The sequence below is a fragment of the Protopterus annectens genome, chromosome 3.part1 (genome assembly GCF_019279795.1).
Source record: "Protopterus annectens isolate FY-2018-M chromosome 3.part1, PAN1.0, whole genome shotgun sequence".
NCBI classification, from domain to species: domain Eukaryota; kingdom Metazoa; phylum Chordata; order Ceratodontiformes; family Protopteridae; genus Protopterus; species Protopterus annectens.
In genome coordinates, this window is record NC_056732.1 from 1492866997 (window position 1) to 1492890194 (window position 23198).

General features: G+C 38.6%; 1 protein-coding gene across 2 annotated transcripts in view; it reads left to right on the forward strand.

The window, feature by feature from the left end:
• Positions 1-23198, forward strand: part of PLCD1 (phospholipase C delta 1) — a 1599641-nt gene that overhangs the window by 1394359 nt on the left and 182084 nt on the right. The window contains exon 13 of one of the 2 annotated variants that reach the window (XM_044067555.1): positions 17159-17294. The exons of the other annotated variant lie outside the window; for it this stretch is intronic. Within the exon in view, the coding sequence (XP_043923490.1) occupies positions 17159-17294 (136 nt within the window). The remainder of the gene's footprint in view (positions 1-17158; positions 17295-23198) is intronic. 2 annotated transcript variants of the gene reach the window in all.

Sequence of the window (23198 nt, forward strand, 5' to 3'; positions counted from 1 at the left end):
AGGAAATATCTCGTATTGAGGAGCTTGGATGTCAAGCCAGCATAATCTCAATGAGTTTGATATTTATTGAATTTCTCACACCCATTGTATAGCAAGTACATGTGTTTGTTAGGAATGAATTCCATGAAATTGCACACAGGTTGATTATATAAGCCTGCAATTGATCCCTACCAATATAAAAACTATATTTCTAAAACAATGCGACTTTGTTAAGCAAATTTCTCTATAAAAGGTGGTGTGACATGTATAGTCTGCATTTAGTTTGTGTTTTAGACTTCATGTCATTTATGTCATGCTGTCATTTCTGTCATGTCCTGCTTTCCATAAGTCCACCAAGTATTCAGAACACTACGTCTGGACAATTCCCATCAGTTTCTCCTGTCAGCCTGGTCGACATGGGCATACTGAGACAGTGTAGCAGCTGCCTCATCTTCGCGGACAGTCCTCTTCTCCTAGCAAATAATTCTTCTACTTGTGAGAAATGCATCTACATCAGTAAGCTGGAATCCATGCTCTCTCACACCACAGTCAGTACTCCTGACAAAGAGGAGATTGCCAGCACAAACACCACACCATCCACATACAGAGCCAAATGCAACACACACACACACACCCCTATGCAGGGGTCCTCAATAAAAGCATACCTAAACAACAGAAACCCCCAAAGCACACTCACAAACATTCCAAACACAACACCAATCACATCACACACAGTAGTCAACACACCAGTGTCTCACAAACATACCCCATTAGGCATAACAATAAACCAATGCAGCCCATAAGGCATAACAATAAACCAAACATACTAGTCATTGATGACTCAATAGTCAGACACACTGATGTCCCCCTCATGAGGCTCAACAAGGAGAAGGTCATGGTCAGCTGTCTGTCAGGTGCTAGAATCTGCAAAATCACGCACGCATTTAAGTCTCTCCACAACAGGTGCAAGTATGACCCTGCCATTGTCCATGTTGGTGTGAATGGCCTGAGACATACCTCCCTTGACTATATGAAGAGAGACATGATTGAACTCTCAGAGTATGTGCTCCAGGCAGGGATGACCCTAGCCCTAAGCAGTGTCCTACCTTCACCAAGAATGATAACACAATACCAACCAAAATAATTGACTTCAAGAATTGGCTTAGTTTCTGGTATCTTTCCAAGGGGGTCCAGTATCTGTCTGCCTGGGATGACATGGTTGAGAGCCCTTGATGTTTCGCCAGAGATGGCCTCCACCTGTCACCCCTGGCATTCTGGATCTTGGCCAAGGCTCTTGCCTCCCCATTGTGCATTTTTAGCCTATGTCCCAAAGACAAATCTTCCAACATAAAAGATCTGTCAAAAAGCAAATTGAAGGTCATGCTGCTTAATGCTGTCAGCCTTAGCCTGAAAATTCACTCACTGGAGGCTCTCCTCACACTGGAAGATGCTGATGTCTGTCCAGTCATGGAAACTTGGTTCACAGCTGCAGAGAGGACCCCTGCCTTACCAGGCTATACCTCATTCCACACTTTCTGATGCCAAGACAAGGTCAGAAAGACTAAGGGTGTTGGAGTCTGAATCTCCATTAAGGACAGGCACAACTCCAGAGTGATTTGCAAGCATGACACACTGGAATTACTCCAAGTGCAACTGACAGTTGGCAAAGCACTCATCCAAGTTATAGCCAGCTATACACCCAGTCCTCCTACCAGGACCTACTTGACTCCATCAAGGTACCCCCTAACACCCTGATCCTTGGTGACTTTAGCTACCCCACCATAGACTGGTGTGAACTATTCGTGCACTGATGCACTCACCCAACAATTCTTTGGTCTCATCCCCCACAAAAGGAGATAACACTCTGGACTTGGTTCTCACCAGTATGGGTGACCACTACACCACTCCCATAGTATGTTCTTCCCTGGTAAGATCAGATCATCGGTCTGCCTCATTTAAAGTTTCTGTCCCACACAACCCCTCCCCACCCATAACCAGGCTAAAAAAAATTCTCAAAAGCTGACTACAACCTCCTAAGGGAGGGTATCAGCAGCTTCACTCCCCCCCCCCAGAGGATGCGGACAACTATGCTGAACAGTACGCCAGTGCAGTATACAAGCACCTGTACAACTTCATGGACTCAGCCGTACCCAACAGAACTAAAATCTCCTCAAGGAAACACAAACCTGTCTGGTGGACATCCTCTATCAACAGGCTTTACAACAAAAGGAAGAAACTGCTGTCCAAGAGTAAAAAGGAACAAATTCCAAATCAGAAAAACTCCTTCCTCCACCTCAACAGGAAAATTAGATCACTAGTGAAAACCTCCAAAGCCAATTATGAGTTGAAACTAGCCTCTGAAACAAAGGGAAACCACAAGTCCTTCTTCAGTTACGTTAGGAACCTCCATGGCAAAGCCCAAGTTTATTCTGAATTAGTACATAATGGTACCACTTACAATGATCATGTTGACTTAGCCAACCTGCTAGCTGATATGTTCAGTGCAAGCTTCACCCCATATTGCCCCCAAAGGCCCAGCCGACACCCCAATACTTGTCCCACACCTCACATCTCTGTAGATCAAGTGTTAAAGGCCCTATCCAAGGCAAAGAACATAGCTACCATGGGACCTGATAGTATTGCAGGCTGTATTCTGTACCATCTCCAGCAAGAACTAGCTTTGCCACTGAGCACCCTATTCAACCACAGGCTAATTACAGGGTTTGTTCCAACAGAGTGGAGAACTGCCACTATCACCCCTTACACAAAGGTGGTGCTACTGACCTAGGAAACTATCATCCCATTAGCTTGACAAGTCTGATCTGTAAAGCCATGGAGCATATTATTATGGATCTCATAAACAAGGACATAGGCAATCTCCAAGCACTTGACCCCACCCAATTCAGATTTGTCGGGGGCAGATCTTGCCTATTGAACATGGTTGACTTCTTTGAGACAGTCACTAAGGCCCTGGATGAGGAAAAGTCAGTACATACAGCTTACCTTGACTTTGCCAAGGCCTTTGACAGAGTCCCCCACTCGTTGGGAGTGTGGCCTAATGGTTAAGGTGTTTGCCTTACAAACACAAGGTGCAGGGTTTGAGACTCACAAGGGATAATTGGCTAGGCTTAAAATGGCTTGCAAGGGCAGTTAGCTTAGTACTAATCTATGAATCTATTCTGTGAATCTAAAAGCTAACACAACTTGGTATTATTCCCTATCTCGTCAGGTGGGTGGCCTACTAGCTCTCCGATAGGACTCACAAGGTCAAAATAGGTGCCACCTCCGACAGCAGACCTCTCACTAGTGGTGTTCACCAGGGATCTGTCCTGTGACCCCTTCTGTTTGGCATCTATTTCTCAGAGGTCCAGGCAAAGGCAAAGGGCCTGTGGCTGACCAAGTTTGTGGATGACTGTAAGTTGGGTGCTGTCATTGACTTCCCAAATTATGTTAATATACTGAAAGAGGATCTCACAGCTACAAATAACTGATGCCAAAGTCATGGCCTTAAGTTAAATGGAAAAATATATATTATCATACTTTTCAGCAAAAACATGGGCCCTACTGATTATCACATCAACGGCAACCCCCTAAGCACACAACCTTTGGTGAGAGACCTGGGTACTCAGGTTAACAACAATCTCACATTCGACCATCATGTGGTGGCAGAGGTCAGAAAAGCCTTTTACTTAGATCATCTCATAAGTAAAGGGATTGCATCCAGAAAAAGAGGTTATTACCTCTCTGTACTCCTCCCTTATTAGGCCTATAATTGAGTATAATGCCCCGTTTGGTATGTACCACTCCAAACACCTGCACCAACTGGAAAGGCCACAGAAATACCTCCCAAAGAGAATCCATGACCTCCAACACCTGTCCTATGTGGACAGGCACAAATCATTGTCACTCTACTCGGTATCATACAGATTGTTCAGAAGTGATCTGTGTCTCACCTACAAGGCAATATCGGACCCTGCCCTACTAGAGATGCTTCATATCCGTAAGTCTAACTCCTTGTGCATTACCCGCTCGATAGGCCTAAATCTAATATGCAACATGAACAAAACCTGCTGGAGAGGCAGCTTTGTCTCCCATAGGCTACCCCATCTCTGGAATAGACGTTCCATACATATCAAACAGAGTACCTCACTGACCCTCTTCAAGAGCAACCTTGATGAGTGGATGGGAAACCACAAATTTGTCCCAGGGGTTCCACCTTTGTCCCTCATTGATAGGGGCAACAGGTGCTGACTGAGGTTTCTTTTTTGGGGATAAACTCTTGGCTAGGCTTATAAGGGCCCCAGGGCCATTAGCCTAGTAACTTCCTATGATCCTATCATCCTATATGTGACTTTATTATGAGTCATGTATTTGCATACTTAGTGAGAGAAAATGTCATTTTTAATTAGGTAGAAATGCTTCTGTTTTTTTTTTTATAATTGCAAATGAATAAATTCATGTTCTGAAGATGTATACTGTTTTCTTAAACTGAAAGGTATTCATCCTTTACAAAAAAAACAATGGACACAGGTAACCTGTAAATAGTTCATCTCTCAGGCCCATTTTTACACTTATTAAGGGTATCAGAACTTGTCAGAGATGTGGACGGTGCTTTGGTGTAGCGGTAGCATTGTTGCCTCACAGCAAGAGGTTCTCTGGTTCAATTATCAGCTGGGGCTACTTCTGTGTGGAGTCTGCATGTCCTCCTTGTGTTCATGTGGGTTTCCTCCGGGTGCTCCGGTTTCCTCCCACATTACGAAGACATGCATCTGGAGTGTTTCTCCCCGGGCCTCCCCTGAAAATTGGCTTCATTCCAAGTCGGACCTTCTTGGTTAACAAATGTTAAATAAATAAATACATTTAGGATGCATGGCTATGCTTAAAAAGCTCCTTGTGGTTATTAGCCTAGTAAACACCTATAACCCTATGAACCTATAAGAATAGGGTGACAGCTGTCTTTCTGCAGCCAGAATCCAGGATGTAACAAGGGCTCTTAGATCCCTCCATCCTGACAAATATGATTATGACCTGATAGTGGTCTATGTGGGGATGAACAACTTTGGTCACTCTACCCAGAGGGACATGCAAAAGGATATGACTGACCTTGCTATGTATGTGTATTAGGCAGGAAAGACACTGGTTTTGAGTGGTATTTTGCCATCACCCAAAATGATGTTGAGATTCAAAGACAAAATGATTGGATTTAATAATTGGTTATGTAGTTGGTGTCATTGTAGGGGGATCCAGTATGTTTCAGCTTGAGAAGAGATGGCTGACACATCTTCCGATTTTAACAGAGATGGCCTGCGCCTCTCTTACCAAGGCCAAGGATCTAGGTACTCTTGTTGATAATTCCTTATCATTTGACCATCATGTTTCTACAGTAGCTCAGAAAGCCTTTTATGCAATGCAGCCCATCTAATTTCCAAAGGCATCTCCATGAGATCCAAAGAAGTCTTAATTCTTCTTTACTCATAACTTATCAGACCCATTATTAAATGTAATGTACTTTTTGGCATGTGTTTACCTAAATATATCAAACAACGTGACAGACTTCAGAGAGTCATAACTAAAAAGTTATTTTGAGTGACCTCAAAAATTCTAGTTATCAGGAAAGGCTGGTAGCCCTTTCTCTGTATTCAGAATCTTACAGACTCCTCCAAAGAGACCTATGTTTAGCCTTTTGTGCCATGAAAGATCCAACCCTATTTGACCTCCAATTTCTTTGCAGAACTAATAGTGTATCAAACACTCGGTTAAAGGAACTAAGCCTTCATCAGCAGATAAATAAGACATGTTGGCATGATAAATTCATATCTCAGTCTATCCCTCACCTCTGAAGAAACTTTCTCTAATTGTCAAACAGAGTACCACCCTTGCCACCTTCATAGTAAACTTAGATAATTAGATGAGCAGCTTCAAATTCTCACCTGGTCTGTCTTGTCTTGCCTTCCTTGAGACTAGAGGGACATTTTGAATAGGATTTTTTTGGCTAGGCTTGAAATTGTCTGCAGGCTGATTGCCTAGTACTTACCTATGAACCTGTGAATGTGTGTGTGTGTGTGTGTGTGTGTGTGTGTGTGTGTGTGTGTGTGTGTGTCTGTGTGTGCGTGTGTGTGTGTATTAATATATATATATATATATATATATATATATATATATATATATATATATATATATACATGCACGTGTGAGTCTGATTATCACTAGTTATCCAAAAGGAAAATCAATGAACACATAATTTGCACATCAATACTCCAGTCTTTATTATCCAAAAAATTAAGTGTTTTTGTTCCTTTAGTTGACTGGAACTTCAGAAGAAATTACATATCATTTCCATTTGGTAAATAATGTATGTCAATTCCAAACATCAGTTCATTTAAAGAAACACCTTACTTTGAAGTACCAGATAATATTGCCATTCTATCACTTCATAAGAAATGTATATACAATTGTATAAAATATTATGAAACGTAGAAATATGTATATATGAAAAACTGTGTAAAAACCGCATAAAATTTTACATGTTCCAACGTCATGTACAGTCCATAAAAATAACATATAGAAACCTCTTAATAACCATGTAGTTAAATCTTTTTTTGCTTTCAATTTAAAGTGCTATTTATAGAGTTTGCCAACACAATTCACAGGATTCAAGGTATGTCTCCCTTTTAGCCCTCTAACAATTTTTTACCTTCTCAAGAAGGTGACGAGTTAACTTTTTAAAACATTCACAGATTCATGCTATGTTTACCAACTGCATTTTTGTTATCCTTTTTCTCAACTGCATATAAATATAGGTATATTCTATTTTTAAGAGGATGCTGGGTTTTACCCATGCAAAAACAGCTCCAACTGTTGCTCAATTAAATCTACCATTGTTGGCTATTGTCTTTGGAAAATTGCCTGTTACTATACTAATGCTATCATTGATGCAATGACAATAAGAACATATCCCACCCTTCTTCATTCCTTTTTAATTTAATTTAACTTGGTTATTCATGTTACCTTCCAAGTGGGATTTGATATTTTGGGAGTGCTACAAAATCCTGAAAGCCCAAAATCCCAAGACCAAAATCCTGAGACCAAAATCCTGAAAGTTAAAAATCCTGAAAACTCAAAATCCTGAAAACACACAGGATACCAACACTTACTATATTCCAGCACAAGTACATACAGAAACAAATAAAACCCAAACCATATTACTCTTCTCCAAGTATAAGCAGGGGGGCAAGCCCCTCTGCACCCCCATGTGAGGGGCTGTGCCCCCACACTCCCTGCTACTTAAATATATCAACTCCAAAATTGCACTTAGTGTACTAAAGTGCAGTCTTGAAGTTAATATATTTAAGTAGCAGGTGGTGTGGGGGTGCAGGGGGGTTTTCGGAGTTGTTATATTTAAGTAGCAGGGGGTGCAGGGGAGCTTGCCCCCCTGTGTATAGTTAAAGGGTAGTATGTTTCTGTATGTACTTGTGCTAGAATATAGTAAGTGTTGGTATCCTGTGTTTTCAGAATTTTGAGTTTTCAGGATTTTGGTCTTCAGGATTTTGGCCTTTCAGGATTCTGTAGTGTGTGTATGTGTGTGTGTGTGTGTGTGTGTGTGTGTGTGTGTGTGTGAGTGTGTGTGTGTATATATATATATATATATATATATATATATATATATATATCTATATCTATATATATATCTATATATATATGTTGGGGTCTATACTATATCATCCAAAATGCACACCATCGAATGGCAGTTTATCAGAAATGCTGTTTATTTAACCCCCTCATACGGGGGGGGTTGCACCCTCTACACCCCCTGCTAATTAAATATACCAACTCCAAGATTGCACTACAGTGTAGAAAAGGCAAATTTCCTGACCCCACCATAATGCAGTCTCAATCAGAACAGTTTGACGAATCTCATGTTAGAGTAAATGCCGTTCAAAATGCATTCGATTAAATAATAAGGACCCATAATAGAGAGTGAGAGAAAAGCACAAAAGACTGAAAAACAAATTATCTAAAACACAAAATATCAAAAGCATTTTTAATACAAGGGCAAGCTTGCACCTTCAATGTGTGGGGTTGTGCCCCTCTTACCTCCTATTAATTAAATATACCAACTCCAAGATTGCACAACAGTGGACAAGAGGCAAATTCCCATGTCTGATATTTTTATTTTCAGTCTCTTGAGCTTTCGATCCTATGATATATATATATATATATATATATATATATATATATATATATGTGTGTGTGTGTGTGTGTGTGTGTGTATGCACACACACACACACACACACACACACACACACACACACACACACACACAGATATAAATGAGCCATTTCATTTGCTTTGCAAAGATGAAAACACTTAACACGATTAAATATTTTGTGTTCGTCCTGAAGCCTCTTTATTGTGGCAGTTATTTTTGGCCATGTTTATGGTCACATGGATGCATTTGTAATAAATGAACTGATCATGTGTTCAAATAACAGACCCTGTTGACCACTAAAGAACCACTAACTAAGGCAATGATATAAGCAATATATCTGCCTGCTAACAGGTCAACATCTGATGTCTGTACATTACAGGACACACCTACAGATGGAAGGTGACCACAGATGAAGAAAAATGTTTGCAGAAGGGATAGCACTTAATTTGCATGCATAGACGATGCCCCCACCAAAAAAAAAGAGAGGCACAGTATGCTGGCAGGATGATGCACAAAAACTGTTGCAAAGTAGACATCCCTTTCTTTCCTTTCACAGTTCCACAAAAATACATAGCCATACAGTCTCGTCAGTAGCAGTAGAGTAGACAGCATCTGCTTGCACATACAGTGCAATGTGCAATGCACAAGCTTTGCAAGAAAATTAAATAACAGTAAAAGTGTAAAATTAGTATGCAGAAAAATGCACATAAAGATGGAGATAACATGCAAAATCCACACAGTGACTGGAACTCAGTACTGAAATCTGAATTCTTGAGATGCAAGCCGGATGACACAAAAATCCTACCACTGAGCCACCAAGCTTTTAAAAAAGATGTTCATATACAAACAAGAAATAATTAATCCGGTCTGGATGAAAATTAATATCTCAAGGACCATAATCACCTCTTTTAGAGTGTGATATTTAGGGGTGACAACAATGGTGAACACTCATATCTGTCAGGTTTGATAAGCATTAAACTGGGGACAGAAGACAAAGGTGACTTTTGATCCCTATCCTTTTTGCTTGGGTATGGAATGCTTAGGGGTCTACTTTAATTAAACGAAAGCGGAATCCGTTGAATACGAATCCGTCGACATGTAAACAGCTGAACGTGGAAACATCGAATGCACTAAATAGCGAAATTGGAAATGTTGAATTGTCGTAGTTGGCCCATCTGCGGTATAGCTCCGTAAGGTAAGTGTGCGGTAGTTACGGACCTCAGGGTTAGAGTGCGGGTTAAGGTAAGTGCATAGATAGGTAATGTATGTAAGGTTTAGTGTAGGGTTTTGTTAAGTGTATGTGTGTGGAATATTTACTTTGTGTGGATATAGTTCTACAGGGTAAGTGTTCGGTAGTTACGGACCTTAGGGTTATGGAGGGGTTAAGGGTAGTGCATAGATAGTTGTGTATGTGGGGTTTAGTTTAGGGTTACAAGTGGGGTTTTGGTGCTTTAATTTAGGGTTAGTAGTAGGGTTTTGGTTAGTGTATGTATGTGTTTTTTGTTGTTGTGTTTGTGTAGGAAGTATGTTACGGGCGGTGGGGTTGGCCGACTATTGCGGTTTCAATGTTTAAATTTTGTGGTTTTGCGTGTTCGACATTATCGTGTTTCGCTGTTTATGTGTCGACAGATTCGTATTCGACGGATTCCACTTTTGTTTAATTAAAGTAGACCCAATGCTTAGCTAGCATGCGTAGGAAAAGATTAGAAAGCTATGTCTTGGAAGGAAAAGAAGAGGAATAACAGAAGGGGGGGGGGGGTTGTTTGTTGGCAGTCTGGTGCTACTATACTGGGAAATTTTACTAACAGTGTCTGGGTCTGGCAGAATCTGAGATAAAAAAAATGGAAAAGCACACTCAAAACTCAGATAAAAAGAAACGGTAGTCCATGGACTCTATATATTGAAAAGTCACACAAAATACTTTATTTGCTAAAATAAATATCCGGTTAGTGCTTTCGTTGAAACCAAGTGTTAAACTTCAACAGACCTGAATGATAGATGCACTGACCACATTTCTTTGCCATGGGTGGCATGCCATTAAAAGTTTGTGCCTCTCCCACCCCTTCCCCAGCTCTTCCAGCTCCTGAACCACTGTTCAGACATGGGTAATATGGCTCCCAGTCAAGGCTTTATCACTCTGTGACACAAAGCTGGCGTATTCATGAAACAGCAATGTGATGGAAGTGTCTTCATCTTCCACACTCTCAAAATTTGTATAGACTCTGTGGACGTTAAGGTTAGGGAGAAACTGCTGTGAGAGAAAACAGGGACTAGAGCCTTGCATTCTTTGTATCTTGGTAGGATGCAAAGTTTGTATCTTTTTCATTTAAGGGAGCCACAGCTGCAGAAGTCACATAACATGCTTGAAAGGCATTGCAGGCTCAATCTCTAATAATCAAGAGATTTAAGTAACAGAACTAGGAAGATACAAGGAGACTGGCAAACGACTTTCAGTTGACTGTTTTATGTTACCATATGATAATACAATTTATGAAACAATTAAAGCCATAGTTATGGCTATACCAGAATTAAGAAACTAGATTTTATTAACATTTTCATGAGATAGCACTGTTGACTTCCCCTCTGGGTAGTTCAGCATTAACCTATCAGAGACAGTAGTGGACAAGAGACCATGTTGTATGTAAGAACACCTTCAACATGAAGACAAGAGAGCATCTTTTTTTTTTTTTCAAAACAGGTTTATTGTTTTAACATATAAGAGAAATATCATAACAATTTTGTACAAGTAATTAAAAATAGGTATTATTATAATATTCAACAAAACAACTAAAGTATTTACAAAGACATCCACTACAATCAGATCAATTAATTAAACTAAAATACCATGCTATTGAAATTAAATTTTTTTTAACAAATTTTGTAAATTATCCCATACAATATAATAAGATGTTTTTCTATTTGTTCTTGTCCTAATTGTGTTTATTTCCATATGGCACACTATATTCATAACATTTTTAAATAAGAGAGCATCTTTTGAGACTCAGCAGTTGTGGCATAGGATTTTAATGAGTGTCACATTCTTCTGTGGGCAGACAAAACGTCAGATATTAAACAAGATGAGAAGGCTGGGGCAACAAGACAGCCACTGCTACTGACACTGCATAGACAATAGTCTACGATCGGTATACTTCAAAGGAATATAGACTACTAGTGGAGATATAGGGACCTGCCCAGACCACATGAGAAAAAAAATATATTTTTGTAATAGATTGTGCCCATGAAAAGAACAGTGATCACACAGCCACCTCTGGTAAAAAGGATTCTTTCCTCTTACTGTACTGAAAGTAGAACTGAAAAGGATTCAGAAGACAGGTACAGTTGATGTTGTTTGTATGTTTATTTTGTTTTGTTTTATTTTTGTTCTTCAGCTGCTATTTTAAACAAATTACAATAAGTGCAAAAGAAGCACCACCAGAAACAGGCAGCATTGTGTTCTCAGAGATAATGTAATCTAAATAAAGCTGCCCTTTTAATAATGCTTACCTTCTTGTCAGTCGCAGAAATGCATAATACACAGTCCTATACATTTTTAACTCAATCTGTGTGCAGCATCTAAAATCTATAAGATTTTAGTTTCATAATCTTGTAAACCAGCTGGATTGTTCATTCGCATTCTACTGGCAATTGTCATGAAAATTAATAAACTTAAATCTTTAACAGGAATAGTGCTAGAAGAACACAGCTTCTTATCACTAATCTTATATACTGTACACAATCACTAAAGAAAATAACATCTTATTTTCTTTTTATGCTACAAATCTGTTAACGAGGATGTGGACAATAGGGTTCTAATCCACTTTTGTAAGACTTGAACCTAGCAAAATTGATTGCTCGCCCATTAACCTTCCTGGCAACTCTAGACAACATGAGGCCACCTTTTCTCAGCAAGACTTGTAAGTTTCTTTGCAAAAAGACTTAAGAAAAGCAAACAGTCTGATATGTAGTAAATCCCTTACCAGATTACAAAATCTTTAACAGGAATAGTGCTAGAAGAACACAGCTTCTTACCACTAATCTTATATACTGTACACAATCACTAAAGAAAATAACATCTTATTTTCTTTTTATGCTACAAATCTGTTAATGAGGATGTGGACAATAGGGTTCAAATCCACTTTTGTAAGACTTGAACCTAGCAAAATTGGTTGCTCGCCCATTAACCTTCCTGGCAACTCTAGACAACATGAGGCCACCTTTTCTCAGCAAGACTTGTAAGTTTCTTTGCAAAAAGACTTAAGAAAAGCAAGCAATCTGATATGTAGTAAATCCCTTACCAGATTATAAAAGCTTTGCCTTTTAATAGAAAGCTCCCTATAAACAATTCTAATGTATATACATATGACCTAGAAGATAGATCAAACTTATTTGCTGGATAATGAGATTTTTTAAAACTTAAATTATCTGTATGGGTAGAATTTTAACTCTTTTGCACTTTTTTCCAACATCTCTTTCTCAGAAATCCCATCTCCTTTTTTCCAACATCTCTTTCTCAGAAATCCCATCTCCTAGTACACCATTTGGATTAGAGGCAAGGAATGAAAGCTTTTCCCTGCTCTGTGTAATGAGTGTAAAAATATAACTTTGATCATTTGTCTGGCTAATTTCTGAAAAACTCAACAAATGAGCTTTGAAATGCTTGAAAATGCTATCATTAACTGTTTACTCTCAAAAGTTTTCATTCTCAAAAGTTCTTTCAGCAGATAGTGAATCTGGAATGCAGCATGCCCTCATATAATCAAAATAGTCATTTAACTCATTACAGATCTTGTTTCAGCTTTAGGCTACTATTCTGGGTCTATATTAATTGATTTATTCTTAGAAATGTCACTTTTCTCACTATGTAAGCCTTTAGATATGCGTAAATTGTAAAATTACAAAAAAAAAAATATCCTATGGAAAGATATGTTATGACACAAAATAGCTCCCTAAAAGTTAATTTAATGTTTCACATAAAAGAGGAAGCAAAGAGAAATTAATCTAAAATGCACTGTACTGTCTGACACAGAAAGTACTTTGCACATCAGAAATTTAATAACAATCTTAAAATATCCTAATGGTTGCAGAGTGGTTAACATATTTGCTTTGCATACTACAGAACAACTGTATCATATGGATAATCACAAGTTATAAATACCAAGCAACATAAATGACTGAACTATTTACATTCCTGGGACGTAGTAAACTAAAGGAATTATTCTGTCAGTTTAGTCACAAATTCCATATACAAGCTGAAGAGTGCAAGTTTTTCAAGCTGCTATCTTCAAACCTTTTTGTACAACCTAACATTATGTATTTATAACTGATTTTAGGTCAAAATTTGAAGCAATAATTAAACTAAACTTCTGAAAAAAGATTGAGCGGATTAGCTTTCTCAAGGATGCTACCACAGTGGAAGCTACATAAATAAGAGAGACAGTACGTACTAGGTTATACTAATGTTTTTGACATTTGCAGCTCCTCTGATTCATTCATTATAATTTACGTCCATTGGAAGAACATGAAATGCAGTGCTATCCTTTGATGTTGGGAGATAAACCAACAATGTAAAAAACTCTGAGGCCAATAATGAACAAATATTATTAATTAAGTGCTGTACAGAGCAATTGCTATCCCAGTAATTCCCAAAAATCTGTACTACGTAATATTTATGCCCCCTATGGCAAGAATAGCAAATATGTGGCTTTTCAGAGTACAAGACCTCCCCCATCAATTCCAGAAGCAAGTATTATCTGATCTGCAAGCATATAATGTTTCAAACAAATCTGCTGATGAGAACAAAACAATATGTATTTCCCCCACCAAGAATAACTCAGTTCTTGTTTTGCAGAGTGGATACTGTTGAAGTAATATCCAGTAGTCTGTGATATCTGGTATACAATCATAAAAGCTGCCAACCACTGTATCAGTTAAAAATTAAATATTAATTTTCACATTGACACTGACAAGAACAGCATGCCTGTGGCCTGTAGAGTGATTGGCTCCAACTACTTTCTATAACTCAGTGTAGTAAGATCTTCAGTCACTGAGTCTGTCAGGCAACTATAATAAGATAGTGACAGAATTTAGGGTTAGGGCAGGGTATGTGAGTTAGGGTTAGGGCGCAGGTGAGGTGAGTGTGTGATAGTGACAGACTTTAGGGTTAGGGTGGGGTATGTGAGTTAGGGTTAGGGCACGGGTGAGGTGAGTGTGTGATAGTGACAGACTTTAGAGTTAGGGCGGGGTATGTGAATTAGGGTTAGGGCCTGGGTGAGGTGAGTGTGTGATAGCGACGGATCTTAGGGTTGGGGTTTGGGTTAAGGATAGTGGATAGAGAGTACTGTATGTACAGTTTAGTGTAGGGTTAGATGCAGGATTTTAAGTGTATGTGTGTGGATTGCTGTTTTTTTTTTGGTGTGCTTGTGTTGTGTGTGTGTTTCTCAGAACAGTGATTTCTGAGCTTTCAATGTTTTTAGATTTCATGGTTAGAAGTTCGAGGTTGTTGTATTCGATGATGAGCTGTTTCATTGAACTGATATAGACCCATTTTCATGTAATTTGTAGTGTTGGATGTTATGAAATTCGATGTTATGGGTTTTAGATGTTCTGGTCTCAATGTTATGAAATTAGATGTTATGGGTTTTAGATGTTTTGAAGGGGACCCATATACATATACATATATATTTTATATATATATATATATATATATATATATATATATATATATATAGCACACACACACACACACACACACACACACACACACACACACACACACACACACACACATATATTTATATAAAGATAGCTATGTCTATAGCTATTTATATAGCTACATATCTCTCTCTCTCTCTCTATATATATATATATATATATATATATATAATCTGTATCTATATATATTTATATATATATATATCTGTATCTATTTACCTATATATATATATATATATATATATATATATATATATATATATATATATATATATCTATATATATATATATATATATATATATATATATATATATGCATACATATCCACACACATCTTTTGTTGACAGCGTTAATCTGCCTAGGCTAGAGGCCTGTTTTCATGGGGAGACCAAAGATGATATTTATATTGATAGTGGAATTTGGCCAGGGCATTGGAGAACTTCCTTTACTCTTTTTGATAGGTACCATGGAATCTATTACATCTACCTTAGCTACCAGCAAATCAAGTAGATGGGACCTCTGTTTAAGATCTCATCCAATGGATGGCACAATCAAGGGTGCAACACCCCCTAATGGTGTACTGCAGTATCAGAAATTTCAAATTTAATCTGATCACAAGGAGTGGTGGGTAGTGCAGCAGTTAGCGTTGTTGCCTCACAGCAAGAGGTTCCCCCATTCGATTCTTGTCTGGAGCGCCTTCTGTGTGGAGTCTGCATGTCCTCCTCGTGTTCGTATGATGTTTAAAGACATGCAGGTAGATGCGTACATGAATGGGTGTGCCTTCTTTGAAGGTTGGATGTCGGGCTGGCAACTCGGCACCATAAAATCCACTGCCAATCATTAGCAGACTGAAGTACCGCTGTGGCAACCTCTAACCGGGAAAAAGCCGAAAGACAAAACAAGAAGTGGTAATTTCTGGTCTCCCAGCAACAAAGACAACCAGGCTACGTGTTTGTATGCCACCCCCATATGAAATAAAAATGTACCTTTTTTGCAATCGCAAATGTTTCATTAGTATAGGCAATGTACAACTGTGCAGATTGAGTGAGGGGGGAATGATGAAATGATTATTTTTTCAAAACTCCCCAGAAAAAAAAATAAATAGCTTTTTACTACAAAATATAAGCTACTGCTTACAAACAGCAAATGTAAGTAACTAAGAGTGCAGTTTTAGTAATATTGAGATCATGTTTTTATTTGTTATTTTTAGCAAAACTCAAATATAAAGTGGCAGGCAGGTATCACATATAGATTACCCATAGTTAGTTTATATCTAGCCTTTTTGGAGTGTAGATTTCCCAATGAAAAGAGAATACTGCTCAGAATATAGATATGAGCTCTGTCTGTTTAAGTGCCCTAATTAAAAGTGTGAAAAACTCCAACAAACAATGACATCAGTTGTCTTCTAAACTACTGCTATCAGTTCGTATGACACCCAGTTACAATCCACATCCTTAAGAGCCATACAGCAAAGTGGGGGAAGAAAGCTGCACACAGCTAAGCAACATAGCCATCTCTCTTTCTAGGGTCACTGCGAGATCACTTAGTAGCTGTACTAATTGGACTGTATTACCCCAACTAATCGGAAGCAATTCAATATTTTTTATTTTTTAAATATTTAAAAAAATATATATACTTTAATTTTCACAAAAAATAGTGGTACCAACTCAAGTTCTGAAATGATTCAAGACAGCATTAAGGGATTAAACTCAATGAGCACACACATATTTTGTAAAGGAGTTACCTTGACAATGCTTGATGTTACATTGTATTTCTGAGTTGTGTTGCATGCATGTTTCAAACATGGACAGAGTCTAGCTATTGTAAAAGTCAACAATTTGAATAAAAAATAAAAATGCCTGGTAATCCAAATGACATTGAAGCTATACAGGAATATATGTCGAGATGCAATGTAGAATCATGAGGTTCCATTTACAATTAGTATAGTTCTGGAATGCCAACATGTAATGTTTCCAGTGTCTTCTTCAAATGCTGCAGCTTTTTATATAAATGCATTCCTGTCCACTTAGAAAACCCTTTACTCATAAACATGCTGTCTTCACTATGTGTCCAAACAAGGGCATGTCAAATGGATCTAGATATGTCTGTGTGCATGTCTGTGACATACCAAATCAAAAATCCACCAGTGTCTACAGTATGAATAGCAAACTCTGTTCATATGTAACTATACCATTTAAACTGGCCACTGTTATTAGTTTTGTAGTAAAGTACAACTCAGTTTTCTTCTTAATCTCCAGGTAATCTCAGCTCATCAACTGCCAAAAGAGGGGACCACTGTGATGGACCCCATTTCTGATCCATTAGTAGCTGTGGAGATTTATGGTGTTGAGCAGGACTGTGACAGGAAGCAAACAATCTATATTTCAAATAATGGTAAGGTGTCTTTTCACATCCTCAGCATTATGAGTTTAGATCAGAAACATTCCCCAGTGCATTAAAACTTTAAGAATTAAAATTGGTGATGTTAAAAGCTAATGTTTCCTTCTTTTAATGAGTACAATTATTTTATAGACAGATTAGTATAAACTGGTCAATTGTTTTATTAAAAATTGATTTAAAATTCCAATTACAATTCTGATTCAGCACATACCTCTCAAGTATCCAATTTTTCACAAAATGTCTAGATTTTAGCCTAATATTTTTGGTCTGTGCCTCATAAAATTTGTGGTTTTCTGTAAAATCATTGACAGTTGAAGTCATTAAATAATGACGTTTGAGTTTCAAACTTTATATCCTTCAGAAAATGCATACTAATGCAAAACATGTTATTCAACCATCTTTCTGAGTTTATAATGGTAATACTTAAAATCTGCCTCTACCTTTGGGCATTTGTCACCCATTATTTCTGGCTTTGTCCAGATTTCTTGTGCTAAAAGGCTGAGCGTTATGATTTAGCATTATATCATATTTAAATACTGCATTCAACTACATTATTAAAAAGTAACTTACCCTTCATTGGATAGATTGCTACAGTTATGTGCTGCATGTTCTCAGTATCTGTTAATCATGCTTTTGCTTTATAAATAATGGTCATAGTGGCCTAGTTGCCTTTTTCAATGCCATTGGCCTGTTATAGAAATTATCCCAAGGTGTCAGAAGGAGAAATTGGAAAGCTAGATCACACATTTCAAGTTGTGCAAGTTCTGCAGAATTAAGATATGAGTGTGTATCCAGTGCCTGTTTGACCACATTAAGAAATATAAGGAGCAGCAGCTGGAGTAGAGAAAAGGCAGAAGATGTGATGGATGGCTGTGTCTACACAATAGTACCATTACTTATTACCTTGTATTGTTATGATGAAAAAGATAAATGGTTTGACTCCACGAGAAGGTTTGAGAGAGTATATCTGAGCGCATAATACATTGATGGCCATCAGCAGTGTGCCTGGGAATTCCAAGCTCAGTACAAGATGCAGATGGTACAGTGAAGAGGGTATAGACTACACAAATAGTGATAACCACTTCCATGGGTCAGGAATATGTGGTAGACATAATCGGTATTCTTTTGTCTAATCATACATTTTATTTTATTGTGCTTTACTTCATTTTATTGACTGCTTAGCTCTCAGTTAATCTATGACTATGCTGCAGGAGGGCAACCGAGAAATGTGTCTTGACTATGTGCTATTTTCCATACTGTGTCATCACCATCATCATCATCATCAACAACCCCATTTTTCACATTTTCTGCATGGGATCGGGGTGTTGTCAACTCATGCATCTCTTTCGATTCAGTGCCACTGTTACCTTCTTCAACAGTCATGCCTGATTGTCACAGGTCTTCTTTCATACAACCCATCCATTCATCTCTTTGCTGAATGGCCTTGCTTCTTCTTGCCTTCTTCTTCTCTGTCCCACATTTTCTTCACTAGATTGCCTTCTGCTTTTCTGAATATGTGCCTAAATCACTGTAATCTGTTCTCTGACTTTTTCTGTAATTGGAGCTACTTGAGTGTCTGCTCTAATGTCCTCATTTTTTTCATTTGTCTCATATTGTTCATCCTACCACCCATCTCAAGGCACTTCATCTCCATCACCTCTAGCTTCTTCCACTGCTCTGCTTTCACTGCTCATGTTTCAGTACCATATAGTAGTACTGGTTCCACAACTGTTTTTGTGTACCTTACTTTTCAGCTACTTTGTCATTTTTCTATCCCAGACTACCTCTGACACTCTGCGCCAGTTGGCTGCAGCCCATTTTATTTTACCTTTGACCTCCCCATTCAGGCTTTCCTTATCCTCAAACACACCTGCTAAACACTTGAAGCTGCTAATCTTTTGCACTATTTTCCCATCCTATCTCATGTCTCAGCTTCTACTGATTTACCCAATTTGTATCCATCGCAACTTATCTGTACGCAATGTCCTTCCCTGTGTTCATTCTAATCTCCTATCATTTGGAGACAATCTTGCTCAGAGTCTGCCTGTGATGCTCCATTGTCTGTATACAGCAACTTTGTTGATCTGTCCCCTCTGGTCTGTTTGTTAATGTAGTCCATCACCAGCATGAAAAGCAGTGGACTCAGAGCTGAACCTGATGTACAACCACCCCCACTAGCAACCCCTGTATGAGTCCAAACATCTTTGTGCTTGTGTCACTGGGTTTTTATACATAGCTTTGACCTCCTCCTTCTACAATTGTTTCTGGAACTTCAAACCATCACAGCACTACCCAAATCATTTCTGGGACCTTTTTATATGCCTTCTCCAAGTCTAGGAGTCTCCAGTTGGACACTTTTTTCATCTTCTTCTCAACTAGCTGTCACACTGTGAACAATTGGTCACTTGTGCTGCACCATGACCTGAATTCAGACTGCTTGTCTTCCATCTTATCCTCTACTGCTTTGTATACTTGTTTATCAATCACCGTCTCCAGAACCTACATACTTTGCGACAGGAGTTTGATACCTCTGTACTGCCCATATGTGTGACTCTCCCCTTTGTTCTTGAACACTGGCTCTAGAATGCTTATTCTTCAGTATATGGGATATAGCCTTCTCTCCATACTGCTATGAGTGCCCTCTTCAGCCATTTCTCCCTTAACTCAACCAACATTTTGATCATATCTGCTGAGACCTCATCTGACTCTACTGCTTTCCCTGATGTCACAGTACACTCGGTTACTTTTTATTTAACAAATTAAGTAGCACAGAAAATGCAGTGGGGTATTCAGATTATGACTGAAAATACTGAGTAGCTACTGCATTAAGATTAACTTTGGTCAGACTCTTTGTTTAAATGCATCCAGTGTTAACACCTTTTATAAGCCACACAACAATTCATTTCTAGAATGTGTATTTTTTATTATTTATACATATCTGCTAATGAGATAGACTAATCCAGAAAGAATCAGTTTCAGGCATGATCCAAGGAAAGACAAACAAAGAAGATATAGGAAAATTAAATTGGGTCTGTAGTGAAGTACATTTCCCAAAGTTGAGATTCAAAGCATTGTAACTCTTATATGTAAACATTACAAAAAACATCACATGAAAACATATAAATGTAAAAATCTCTCCATACTGCTGTACTGTTGCACAACTCCAATGAAAGGTTTTGTTCCCCACTCTCATGAATTCTTTATATGCTGCCTTCATAGTTACACAAAATGAGAGAAAAAAAATAACAAATCCTCATCTTTTTCCTGTACTCTGGATCATGCAACATGGGAAACTTCATAACAGCACCATTGATAAAGCAAAATAACCCCACTATACTCGGCACTAATCCAGCCCATAATTGAGTATAATGCCCAGTTTGCCATGTACTGTACAAAGCACCTGCAGCAATTGGAGAGACCTCAGAGTTTTCTAATAAGGAAGATCAAGAGACTCCAGCATGTCTTACACAGACCTACTAATGTCTCTGTCACTATACACTGTATCATAAAGACTTCTTAGGGGAGACTTATGCCTGGCTTACAGAGCAATCACAGACCCAAACCTAATGAATTTGTTGCATATTCGTAAATGAAATGGGACAAAGGCTACCCATTCCAGGGATCTTAATATGGCCTGTGACTTAAATAGGACATACTGGAGGAACAGATTTATTTCCGAGCAACTGCTGCATCTTTGGAATAAGCTACCTATTCATGTGAAACAGCATCTGTATGACACTGTTCAAGAGGAACCTGGGTGAGTGGATGGGGCACTGTAAAATCTTACTGGGGATACCATCTACAACCCTCCTGGACATGGGCAGCCATTACTAAGTTCAATCTTGGGTATTAACTAACATTTCTATCATACTACAAAATGGCTAGGCTTGAAATGACCTCTGGTCGATAGCCTAGTAGTCACCTGTGCTCTCCTATTATCTGTGTACCAAGATTTCACAATGTAAGCAAAGCAATCAAATGTGCAAAACATTTTAAGTGTTCACAAAATGAGGCATGAAAAAGGGTAGTTCCCAATTAATTTACGTGGCATGGAGAAATCAGTTAAGAGTAGAAAAATGTAAAGCAAAACTTGGCAAGCATTTTAAGAATCGGTAAGAGAATATGTGATAAGATTAACACTTAACATGTGTAGGTTGATTTTTGTTGCATGTGTTACTTGAAATATTCTATTGTCTCAGATTCTGCCTTTTCAAAAAGCTAACCACAGCAGCTACTTAGCTGTAACCTAAAAGAAAATCAACCACAGGAGTATTTTTTTATTCTTCCTGGGATCTAGATCATGTCAAGAAAAGTTCTGCATCTAGTTGATTGCATGTTTATTATTTTATATACTTTGGTGTCAATTTGAAGTGTTTTCATGTTTTTCACTACTGTAACTAGTTACAGCTGAAAAAGGAACACAGTGGTCCAGACTGTGTAGTGCTAAAATAAATCAGTAAATAAATAGGAGCTGCACAAAGATAATACCAAGAAAAACACTAGTGAATTTCAAACAAATTAGTAAATAAATAAGACCTGTGCTATTGTCATCCTGAGAAAAAGCTAATCTAAGTAACTAAAGTTCCTTCTGCAGTAAACCAACTAAGTAAGTAGTCTAACACTGGTTATTGTTATTGCCCTGAAAATTAATTTTTATTCTGCGGGACTAGAGCAGGTATAAAACAAAGGTATGTTAGTAATGGAAGAGCAGGATTATGTAAAAGGAGACTTGGTAGTGTCCTGAACAGATTCCCACTGTATCACCTCAATTCTGAACTGATTCAGTAAGTGAGAATGGAAGATCAGTGATATTTGTGTGTCCCAGGTAGGCTGGACTCGTGTTTTGCCTGGTGTCAGAGCCATGGCCTCAAGCTCAATGCCAAAAAGTGCAGTGTCATCCCCTTTGGTAAAAACTCTGTACCCATGAACTACCACATAGGCAGCAACCTGCTTAACACCGAATATGTGATGAGACCTTGGGACCCAGATGGACAGTAGTCTCTCCTTTGATAGTCATATCGCCACAGTAGTCAGGAAATCCTTCTATGTGGCACACCTCATCATAAAAGGGTTCTCATCCTGGAAAAAATAAGTCATTGTTCCCCTCTACTCGACATTCATTAGACCCATTGTAGAGTACAACGCCCCTTTTGGAATGTACCTCACAAGACATTTACAGCAGCTGGAAAGGCCATAGAAGTACCTCACAAAGTGGATTACCGGCCTCAAACAAATGCCCTACACTGAAAATCTCAAAAAACTCCAGCTTTACTCCGTAGCATATTGCCTACTCCAAGGTGATCTCTGCCTAACATATAAAACTATGTCAAACCCAGAGCTGTTGGACATGTTACACCTAATGAAATCCCAATCCCTCCGAGATACACGCTCTAGGGACCTAAACCTTGTCACCACAATAAACAGGACATCCTGGAGGGATAGATTCCTGTCCCAGAGACTTCCAATACTCTGGAACAGGCTACCCATCTATGTCAAGCGAAGTTCTTCATTAGCACTCTTCAAGAAAAATCTTGATGAGTGGATGGGAAATAGGAAATACACCCCAGGGATCACTTCTGTGTCTCTGCTCGACAGTGGCAGAGGAAAATAACTTTCTTGGGTGGCGTAAGCCAGGGAACCTTGTTTGCTAGGCTTACATAGGCCCTTGGGCCGAAAGCCTAGTGCCTACCTATGAACCTATGAAAACTACATTATATGATCATAGGAGGTTACTAGGCTAATGGCCCTAGGGCCCTTATAAGCCTAGCCAGGAGTTTATCCCCCAAAAAGAAACCTCAGTCAGCACCTGTTGCCCCTGTCATTGAGGGACACAGGTGGAACCCCTGGAACAAATTTGTGATTCCCCATCCACTCATCAAGGTTGCACTTGAAGAGGGT